Consider the following 12,033-nt stretch of genomic DNA (forward strand, 5'->3'; position numbering starts at 1 on the left):
GAAACGAACAAATGCAAATTAAAATGATAACATGTGAATGTGTTTGGAAATATTCAAAGGTCTATCAAAAGTGTTCTCATTGCAGAATACATGACACAAAAAAATATTACTGAAATTCTCCTCAGCACAAAAATTAATCATGCAGATGTTCTTAAATCTAAAGTGCAATAATCTGATACTGCCAATCAAGCGACATGGGTTGTTGATCACCCCTACTTTATTCCTACACATACAACGTGTAGAAAACAAACAGCATCAATGACTGTGAAAAGCGGACATGCGTGTCTTTATGCATGCACACGTTCATGAATACTGTATAGGGACCCTGGCAATTAGTTGCTATGGGAGTGGATTCACAAACGTAGAGGAGGAGGAACTGGAAAATTGCAATATTTGAGTCTCTCTATAACAGAATCACATTCTATCCTGTAGTGTCAACAAACGCTCTTCAGAATATTTGTATTATAGCATCTCTGCAAGCTCCTAGAGGTGGTATTATACATACATCGTACCGATATGCCATATTTTGTGCATATTTGTTTTCATTCCATGAATTTACAAAGTTGAGTGCCATGGTAATGGACATTCCAAAAATCATTGACACACTGAAATATTGCCACCTGAATAATATACAAAACTGCTGATATTCACTTATATCTTCATTGCGTTGCTGTTGTTCTGGAGCATGAATATGACAACTTTGTAACAATATACTGCAGAATATATACACCAGTCATAATACATGTCCTAATTTGTTGTGAATTACAATGTATGCCAGGGGATAAAATCCTGTTTTTGGCAGATTCCCATTACAGTAAGAAGAAGAAGAAAAAAAGAAGTGCAGTCAATACACAGTTGGGATATCTATGCAAGTCCACTTGCAAAACAGTTTTGTTCAAGAAGCATATATGTATTTCTTAATGAATTAGTGACCCATATACCACTATAGTTGCAGGTAGTGTAGCACAGAATTGAAAAATATTGTAATGCTAATGACATTGCAACAACTTCTTTAATTATGCAGGATATAAAAAGGGACCATAGGGATAAAGAGAGCAATTTAAAGAAAAGAAAACTACCACAGAAAAGTTTGAAGCGACACTTATCAAAACAATGGGCACTTATCAGACAAGCATGAGACGAGAAACGAAACATTGTAGACAACTGCTGTTGCAACTGGTGGTGGTCTTACCAGGACTGGTAGCAAGGTCACTTGTGGCAGTTGTGGTGGCTACAACACCTTCAGTTGTGGGAGAAAGGCTTGCCAACTCGGTGACTACCTCTGTGTTATCTGCAAGTGTTGCTTGAGTTAGTAAATCTGGTGTTGTCATGTCTGATGATGATGAGATAGGCGAGTGTGGGTCTGAAGTTGGCGGCGTTTGTGACAGGGTTTGTTGTGAGTGTGGGGATGACGAGGTCAGTGTCGATGATTGCGATGGCATGGATGACGAGGTCAATGTTGGTGATTGTGATGGCATGGATGGCATGGTCTCTGTCTCGTAAAATTTCGTGAGTGATGAATCAAGACATGAATTGGTATAGTTATGGTTACAACCAATAAAAGTACCCAGCCACTGCCCATGTATAATAGGCAAAATAGAAAGATAACAAAGTAAACAATACCAGAACATGACAATAAAGAGATCACACGTACATATACATTCATACAATGGAAGTAAAGATTCTGTATCACAGGCTTGTCATCACAACACTTGCCTACACACCTTGAAATTGAGAGCTATAAAACAAGGTGTTCAGGAGACTCTGAAATACAGTCTTTCTGGTTTTAGTACAGTTTTTCATATTATACAAGCTCTATAGAGACAAAATATCTGCTCAGTACATATTCTCCTTCATATTGGCTAATATTTGCTGTTTACCAAGAATGATTAGATACTCATCTGCGAACCATAAAAATACCCCCCCTAAAAAAAAGAAATAAAATAATAATTCTATAAGAGGCATAACTGATTCCCTGCAATAGCATGTCAAATTGAAAAAAACAAACAAAACAATTAAATTATTTGAATTTCCTACGAGTGTTTAAAAGGAAATCTTGACTTTGAGAAAGTAAAGGTAAAACAGTACAAAAGAATACTGACACTTCACTACTAAAATCAGACAATCCAGATATATCTTATACCACATGTTCTACCAAAACAAAGGTACTAGTCATGATTACAACAATTACAAATTTGATGGATGATACAGTGCACTCCCGTTATAACAAACACGGTTATAACGAAATTCCACTTACAACGAAGTAAAAACTTAAACCGCGACATTATCCACTCTATATTTTATTGTTTGTTTGGTTACAACAAAATTTCGATGTAACGAAAGAAAACTTCCAGTCTTGAGGACTGCATTTCAATGGGAGACCACTGTATCATCTTGTATTCATTCAGACAGTCAGTCAGTCATTCATTTATTCAGTCAGTCATTCATTCAGTCAGTCATTTATTCATTCATTCATTTATTCAGTGTCAGTCACTCAGTCAGTCATCTATTCAGTCACTCATTCATTCATTCATTCATTCCTTCATTCATTCATTCATGGTTGGTCATTCATTTAATTCATTTAGCAAAAGACATCTCACAACAATCAAACTGCATTTTTCACAAAAAAGAAATTCTTCAGTAGTCTTAACTTCTTCTTGTAAACATTTGTCACACAAAATATCTGATGTTAGATAGTTACACTACTGACATCGATCACCAATGGCATTTTTCTTATTCTATGGGCAAGTCCAAGATAACACGCGCGTTACGTATGGGACATTCAGAGACTTTTATGACCTGAAAAATAGTGTTAATGGCCTTTGATCATATTGAACTTTATCATGGTGATTGATATCTAGGAGAAGTATAATCATGTAAAAAATTGAGAAAAATGACCTTGACAATTATATTCTAGAAGAGAAAATATGTGCCGTTACGTATGGGACCAGAAAAATTTTGTTTTTTTGAACATTTTTTTCAACCTCAAAACTCTCTGAAAGTATTTCATTCTACAACTTGTAACTCACTGTGATGAAAGTCACAACACTCAAGATTATCACAGGTAAGTTTCATGTCATTAGGCAAAAAGCTCTAATTACAGGTTCTAATTAAAGACAGACATGACGTGTTACGTATGGGACAGTTACGTATGGGACACTTTGTCCCCCATTCATTTAGTGTGTGGAGAACCATGTTTATGGGTATTTTGCATAATTATTGAAGTAAAATCAGTTGAAACTACTCAAATACTGATCCAGATTGTCAAGGAAACAATATTCCCCAAATATTCACCATCATAGTCATATTCAATCATATTTTCATATTTTTATGACCAACCTGAGTATGCATGCCCATTGTCCCCCATTCGTTTAGTGTGTGGAGAACCATGTTTATGGGTATTTTGCAAAATAATTTTGCAAAATACCCTTAAACAAATTTTTGCATGATTATTGAGGTGGAATTAGTTGAAATTACTCAAATACTGATCCAGATTTTCAAGGGAACAATATCCCCCAAATATCTACCATCATAATCATATTCAATCATATTCTATATTTTTTATGACCAAACTGAGTATGTATGCCCTATTTTTATCAGGATAGTTACTACTAAAAAATTTGATAGTTTTAAGTGTTTACTTCCACTGATGAAGGGCAGTTTGCCATTTAGTTTCAATAAAAAACAACTTGACACAAGAAATATTAATTTTAAGAGGTTATAAGCAATACCTGCTGCGTGGAATTTCAGTAATCGAGTAGATGTATGATGTTTGTCTAGCAGTCAAGTCATTGATTTGAATCACACCTCAGTATGTATACCCATGAATTTTGTTGTGGCTACTACTGGAAACTGAATAAGGACAATTTGTGTATCACTTGCAATTAAAAAAAAAAAATCATTTTACTTTATTTTTTTTTATATCACAACCGTTTCACATTGGATCTCCATCAAATTAACTTTGAATTCCTCTAGTCTTAGAATTGTATGCTCTTTAAATAGTCATTCATATGATTGGTTTCCAGTCATCTCATAAAATGTTGAAAACTGAATCCCCGTTTCTACAAAAACTATACAATGTACCATCCCTTTAATGCTGCTTTTCATTGTGTATTTTGCCATCTTCCCCTCCCCCTTTCTGAAAATTGTTCAGTCAAGTATATGTATTGTTTCAAGTGTCTATAACTCAAAAAGTAGCTACAAAGTTGGGATGCTTTCTTCAGGATGATTGACCATTTGTGTACTGAGAGACCTTCCCAGCTAGCTACATGCATTAACATGCAATATGTATGAGGATGTCCCATACGTAACGCATTTGTCCCATACGTAACATTATTTCAATGCCTAATAAAAAAATTTTCTTTTACTGTTTTTTCTTTTTTCTATGGTATTTAATTTCTCTAAACAATAAATTAGAACTTTCCAAAAGGGCATTCAAATAACCTAAGCAATTTCAGAAAAAACCTAAAAAATTGACCTCATTTTGTTACGTATGGGACATCTCATGATAGGACACGAGCTAATTTGCATAATCATTTGCATAATCCCTAAATTTTCATACCAAGTTAAACTATTTGATGAACTTCTTATGTCCACATATTGATCAAATAGAATTTGCTTTCCTTTGAATAAATATGAATTTTTATAAATGTCCCATACGTAACGCTGTGTTTTACATTTATGCAAATGAAGCCCTTGCAATTTGCATAAATTTACATAATATCATTTTTTCCTCCATGGAAATCAAAACTTCAACTCATAAGCTTCAAAATGATACCAAATATGTCAATATTGAGCAAAGATGAAATTTTGCCTTCTGAGGGGACCTTATCTTGGACTTGCCCCTATTCCTCTGACATTTAGTGTATTGCTGTCATTTTTCTCTTTAACTCCAATACTTTTATAGCACTTGAACGAGAGATAAAGTAGACCAGCCTTTTTTTGTTGTTGTTGTTTAAATAAGATCCTGGAAATTACATGAACTGAGATGAATTCTATGAGTGACATCACATGCTCTCATCTTCTTCACATGGTTAATGATTTACCAACATCACTTCTCAAGCATTCATTCCATTTTTCCTGCATATTTGACATTCAAATAAGAGATTCAACTATCACACACCAGTCTCCTTTTGGTGCAAAAGTCCACTCTGCATATTAGGCAGCATTAGTAGCATAAAATCCAAACAGAAAACCCCAGAATCAGCTTATTTAGACACGCTTGTAAATGAAATAGAAAGTTGGGTATTTCAAAATGTTTAAATGTCTACAAGGAACACTCAAGTTTGATGTGTTGACGATGTCACAAGTCATAATTTTCACACTGAAATGCTGACAAGTTTGAACTAAATGACACTTATGAAAATAAAATGAAAATAAAATAAAAAATAACATCCTTCACATGAATTGTAATGTTGTGACAATCTAGCAAATGACTTTTGGATGGAAAGTGACTGTAGTTCACCCAAATTTCTACATTCTCTTTGCACAAACCCGTGGGAGAGTGGTAAGTTGAAGACATGATCGGCTCAGGTAATTTGATAACACTATCTGGTGAATATAAGTGTAACTATGTAATTCCTTTACTTTCTTATTTTGTGTATATCTAAGCCTGCTAAACCTTCTCCATTCTGTTCTTCTGAGACCTAATAGCATGGGAGACAAGGGTGGCTCAATGGAATCCATCTTCATTCGCTGCTCACTGTGCTACATTTGAACACCACAACTAGCGCAGGCCTGCTAGAATAGAATTGGACATCAGCGAATACGTATGTGCACCAAAGCATGTGCTCTTCGGTATTGAACGTGTGATGTCCAGATTCTTCAGCTTCATGTAAGCTGTGTACTGCAGAAAGCTGTACCCAAGGAATTCCCAAATACCCAAGTCGGGCCAGCTTCCCATTATAATAGACTGTATGACCGCTCCCCCCCCCCCCCCCCCCCCACTACGCCATTACATCATCTCCCCATTCTACAGGTCATTTACATGTACATATATGTAAAGTTAACTTGAACACAATTTGGAATTGCACTGAAAGGTCACATCACTGAACTGTGTATAGAGGCTTAGATTAACTATTCTAATACATACACATTATCATAGGTAGCTCCTCCTTTAATATTCCACCACCCTTGTTTCTGCTTTGACAATGCATCAGCTTTGAGCATTATACCATCATTGCTTCAGTCAACACCAGAGGACGGAGTGATTTTGTGTGTGTATGTGTGTGTGTAAATTAATTCTTACAGTCTGACTGCCGTAACAAAGCAATTTCGCATTCGCATTCGCACTGTACTGCTGTGATGCACCAACAACCTTACAAACACCACAGGGCATTTTGCATTGAAAAAATAAGCTTCAATTGATTTTTCTTTACAACAATGAAATCATCCACGACTAACATTAATACTGTAGCATAGTCTCAAGGAATTCATAGGAAATGCAGTAATGAATAAAGATTTTCCATTTTTTTTTGTGTACAATTTTATTTCATTTTATTTTTTATCAAACAAAGAAATGGAATTACATTTAGAGATTTTGGGAAGCAATGACTGCCTTGCATGTGATTAGATATTCCTGAGAGCAGTTCTCACCTGAAGTGGAAAGACTCGTAGTGGACCCAGAAGGGGGAATACTACTGCCTGGGTCACCTGGGGTAAAACCCGGACCTGTGCCCGGGCCAGTAGTCGGCCCAGTCAAAGGCCCTGTGGAGTCAATGATTGGGGTTTCAGACGAGGGCGAGGGGCTACCCGTCATATCGTCCGCCCCCGTCGGTAATTCACTGGGCTGCGTGGATCCAGTGGTGGTAATGGGCTCTGCACGTCAGAGAAGAAAAACTGGCTCTATTCCTGTCGCCTACGCTGTCACAGAAAACGTGCTGTCTGTCACGGTTTCATGACGTGTAAAACTAGCAGCAATTTTCTGCCCATTCTCCTGTTATACCGACCTATGCATCTAATATAAATCTTATTTGCATGGTTCCTTGTGCATGTGCTCATTAGTAAACCCAATCCCATTTATTTATTTATCTAATACCTATCTATCTACTCATTTTAGACATTTACAAGTATATCTATCTTATGTATTCACTATCATCAAACATGTAGAAGTCAAATACTAGAGTACTACTGTTACAAAGGACAATATACAATATTCTGTATGACTATGATACAACAACATGCAGATGGGAGTGGGAAAATTCTCTTGCTATAGTAGGATGCCTTATTGTATTAAATTCCTTTTGGACGAGACTTAATCATCACCATCATTAAAGATAATATAAAGTTTTGGTACCCCGAAAGTTTCCCTGAGTTTCCTTGTCTTAGTTTGTGTTTCAGGATAAAGTACCTTTCATATGTAACACTGTGAGAATTACTCGCCCCAAAGTGCTCTCATGTCTTAGTAATCATGCAATAATGGTTTCCTACCAGAGCAGAGCGGGCTCTGAAAAATTCGAACGAGCCGTTAGTTTAACTCGACGCGGTACCACGACAATCAATATACACGTATTGTACAAAACCATTATTGCAAACGAAGACAAGGAAACTCAGGGAAACTTTTGAGGTACCAAAACTTTATATTATCTTTTTTTTTGCCACGATAGATATGATGTTTCTTTTATGCCGATCTTAATCCAGTCCCTACATCTTTTTCACAATGTCAGCACCTACTTACCTACTGGAGAAAGCAGTTAAGTTCATATTTTTGCTTTTTTTTCTCTCTCTCTTCATCTCATTTTTTTTTTTTTTTTGGTGTAATATTGATGAGCATTATGTGGCATTATGGTTATTATGCATGTATGATTGCAAACTTATCAAATTATGATGAAGATGTTACTAACTACTTCTTCTACTACTACTACTACTACTACCACTACGCTAGCTTGGTATAATGTACTATTACTACTACATATACAACAACTAAGAATGATAGTAATGATAATGATGATAAAATAATAACAGAAATAAAAATAATGAAATTAATGATTACAGTAATAGTGATAATAATGAAATGTCTTTGAATCTGTCCCTTGTGCTCACTTTCACTGGTTTCTGTATCATTCTATTAAACCAAGCTTGCTTCAGGAGTATCAGAGCCCAACTTTTAATGTGTGCTCTCCATGGCCAGAAATAGTTTAGAAATTGCAGCCCACCCAGAAACCCCAACTTCATTTGACCAGTAGTTTCAATAAAAGAAAGCTGCACAGGAAAGAAAATATCAGAAGTGATGAATGTTCATGCTCGGATGATGATGATGAAATGTATGCTTAATCAAATTATATTACATTCTGTCAGTAACTACATTTTTTTTTTATTTCTCCGTCACCCAAACTCCAGTGATTTCTGAGAGTGATAGCAAATATGGGTGAATTGCTGACATTTGTTTGTCTATATAGCAGGTGGGTGAGTTTGAAATAATCAATCAATCAAAACATGTCAGTAATTTGTCAATGCTCAAACTCTGATAACAACTTGCACGCATCCACTCACACACAGTCAATAGTGAGCTTTACATCTGCTATGCGAACACTAAGGCCATGCATCTTTACTACTGGATTTAGACAATGGAAACCGCTGTCCCGCGAATGTGCACACTACCATTTTTATTCAAATAGCATCATCTTAGCGTTCACATCACAGGTCTAAAGCTCACTATTGTTAGGTTCAAATGCATTTGACATAGAGATAACATGTACGAATATCAAAGAAAGAAACAATGCAGATCTAGTCTTTGTAAACACAAAACGAGAAGTTAAAGACAAATCATTGTAACACGCCTTCAGACACTATAAACCAAATGTGCAAGTATGTAAAGAAGAAAAAAGTGCAATTAGCAAATATTAGTATAACTTGTGAAAACAATGCAGAGCTCAACTCGAAGAAAACAAAAAACTTCAAAACAGCTTTCGTTCGTGCATGTCAGTTTGCTGAAACACAAAGTTATGGGTCTAGTAGTAAAGAGATGGTTGTGCTACACATGGTTTCACTTTGGTTAGTTTTCTTTCTCTCTTTTTTGTAACATGTGTCTGCTTGCTGAGTTTCTGTTTTTTGCTATGCAAACTTGTACATAAGATTAATTTTACAAGTGTACAAGTGCACATATGTGTACGCATGTATCATCAATCACTTACACACGTACCTGCCACACATTTTAATGACAGGATGGATTTAATTAAAAAAAAACAAAAAAAAAACATGTTTTCAACAACAACAGTTGGTTGTTGAAACATCTTGGGTGATATTACTACCAAAGATCAGAATGATAAATCTTTTAGAATCGTTTACTTTTCTTCATTCTAAATGAGTTTGTACACATCACTCGAGCTGGACAACTACGGTATCCATAAGAGTGTGCATCTGACCAATTGCGTATAAAGCTGCAGCACTTTCACCAAGAAGACACGGGAGGCGAATAACTTGCTGAAGAAAGGAAAGCATAATATTTTAATGATTTTCTTTTCTTTTTTTTTGCTCCCTCGACTTACCCTGCGACGTCGAAGCAGAACGGTCATCTGTGACTGGAGTTGTCATGAAGGTGGGAGCTGTTTTAAACGTTCCGGAAGGTGTTAAGTCAGTGGCTACTGAGGAAGAATGGTCACCCATGGATGAGACTGCCACATCAGTACCAGTTGGTGCTAGTGATGTGGCAGTTTCTGATGAAGCATGCAAGGAAGTCAAAATGCCCTCACAACTTTTGATTCTAATGTAGTTGATGTTCTTGGGAGTTGTATACAATTTATATCACGGACACTCTGACACAGTTTGGAATATGTTACCCAGATGAATGTTGACAAGTTTGGAATGAAGGGAGTTGATGTAAAACAGTCATATTCCCAAATGTCACAAGCAATAGAGAGCATGATATTATGTCTATTTACAGATGTCCATTTGTATGCAAGTAAATAGGCATGGAAGTCCAGTCGCAATATTTATACAAGAAAGCATGTAATTCCTTTCAAAAATACAAGACAATCATCTGTTTTTGATTGCCTTTTTAAAAACATCATCAAAAATGGTAAATGACAGAAACCAGGCAAGGATAAAACTGCCCTTTAAAGTGAAAGGCTGCCTTTGCACTACATGGAATTAACTTCCGCTGTGTCCATTTCCACAAATCTTTTACACACATCTCTACCCAAAAATTTCCCAAATTCACAGCCTGTCTTGTATGGTTCAATCCCATTAATATTTTAGAGTATCTTCAGAGAGCCCTTTACATTATATTCGTGCATTTCTCTCTTTGGATGGAATAAAGTCAATCATTCTCATCTATATTAAATAAAATAATATATTCTAGTGTCATAATTATGGGGCATTCTTCTGAATCTAGTACAATTAAGTTCTGTATCCTTCTGTTAAATAGTAAACACTTAAAATGCAGACTACGAATGGATCAGTACAATTGGACCCCGTTTACAGTGCGGGGCTGGGCTGAGCCGCGGCCGAGCCCAGCCTCAATTGCGGGGCCGAGCCCTGCAATTTTGTCCATTTACACTAACGGGCTCGGCCGCGCTTTGAATTCAAACCTTTCAATATTTTGTCGTAGTGGCGCTCTCCTTGTAAACAAACGCAATTTGGTATAGTCTGGTTTTCAGACCCTTTGCAACTGGATTCCGTGGCGACGAAGTCGCAGTTCAGGCAAAGGCCTTTGCCGAAGGAAAAATCCTTTGCAGGACAAAACCACCTTAATCTATACTAATTTTCGACGTTGAGGGGGTTACTACCATGAGTAGCAAAATAGTACGTGCAGAGGGTCTGGAAGACTAAAATTGGCCGCGCATTTGGCCCAGTTTGCGTTTACATTGAGAAGAGGCCGAGACCACCTCCAGAGCGTGGCCAAATGCACGGCCAATTTTGGCCCCGCATTTGACCTTTTGCGTGTTTACACTGAAATGAAGGCGGGCTCCTTGCACCGTAAACGGGGTCTAATTGTGACTGCTATCGATGGTAAGTGAGAATATGGCAGTCAGCAAATACACACACACACGCACACAAATGCCACACCATGCAGTTTTATAGCAATATGGTGAGGCATGCAGTTTTAATACTGGGAGTAATGCAGAGTGTTATGCAGGGAGTGTACTCGTAGCATGGTACAGTGTACAGCGTATCTCAGTGGCCGGTGATTCAACTCACTCCAAATCATGCATTTTAATCTTTTCCGTCAAAAAAAAAATGCAATACATATCAAATGATGTGAATCTGCTTAAAACCTGTTAAGAATAAAAATCAGGCTTCAAATTACAAACTAATTTCACTCACGGACAATCTATTCATCTCCAAAATCATACAATATGGCAAAATTCCCATTTCTGGTTGACGTCACACCCAGAAAACAAGCCAATTCAACTATATTCACACTTTCAGATATTTGCCACATATTGTTCAATTCAGACTTTCTACAAGGCTGTAAGCTTGAAATCTATTTGGTCTCTTTTTTTCTTGACTTGTTACACACCTTACCAATGTGATGTGCCTTTCTCTTAAAATTTGAACCAACTCAAAATTTCTTATGCATTTTGGTATCTACACTGTAATACTAATTTGGACTCACATCCATTTCATCTGAAGGCTAGTGCTTCCATTAACTGTGTTGCACCTTACAATGTCCATGATTTGCCTGTTATAATTTCATATCATTGTATTTTAATTATCAAAGAAACATTGAAGTTTTGGACTGAAACACATGAAACATACGAGGAAGAATCTTCAAGTACTCACTAAATGTTTTGAGGAACATAATTACACCCTTCATAAAATGAATTTTGAATTATGCTTACATGTAATATGCAGGATTCTGAAACTTCAATATTAGCATTTGTGCCATCAATGGTACTGATGTGCTCTGATATGTATGATGAATTTGAATATCAGTCTGTTTTGCGCATAATAAGAGTTTATTTTATAGCTTTGTTTTGATGAAAGAGAAAATTAGAGATTTGTTGATTATTGAATGCAAAGTAAGTGTTTCATCACAAAGACTGGAACATTGCAGTGAAGATGAAATTGCTGCCAATGAGTCGCTAAATGTTA

General features: G+C 36.4%; 1 protein-coding gene across 1 annotated transcript; it reads right to left on the reverse strand.

Annotated features, from left to right (window-relative positions):
• Nucleotides 1-632: 632 nt before the first annotated feature.
• On the reverse strand, nt 633-10,992 carry LOC139707991 (uncharacterized). Its single transcript, XM_071619982.1, has 3 exons — nt 9,486-10,992; nt 6,595-6,816; nt 633-1,291 (listed from the first exon to the last, which is right to left on the reverse strand). The coding sequence occupies exons 1-3, from the start codon at nt 9,601-9,603 to the stop codon at nt 1,125-1,127; spliced, it is 507 nt and encodes a 168-aa protein (XP_071476083.1). The 5' UTR covers nt 9,604-10,992; the 3' UTR covers nt 633-1,124.
• Nucleotides 10,993-12,033: the final 1,041 nt, after the last annotated feature.

The sequence above is a fragment of the Diadema antillarum genome, unplaced genomic scaffold, assembly GCF_040938485.1.
Source record: "Diadema antillarum isolate AM-2024a unplaced genomic scaffold, OU_Dant_1.0 seq00001292_RagTag, whole genome shotgun sequence".
NCBI classification, from domain to species: domain Eukaryota; kingdom Metazoa; phylum Echinodermata; class Echinoidea; order Diadematoida; family Diadematidae; genus Diadema; species Diadema antillarum.

Coding starts and splice junctions, on each gene's coding strand:
- LOC139707991 (XM_071619982.1), bottom strand. CDS start 9,603: ATGGGTGACCATTCTTCCTCAGTAGCCACTGACTTAACACCTTCCGGA. Junction 6,817..9,485: donor TTCTGCTTCGACGTCGCAGG/GTAAGTCGAGGG, acceptor TCTGACGTGCAG/AGCCCATTACCACCACTGGA. Junction 1,292..6,594: donor TACGAGTCTTTCCACTTCAG/GTGAGAACTGCT, acceptor CAACACTTGCAG/ATAACACAGAGGTAGTCACC.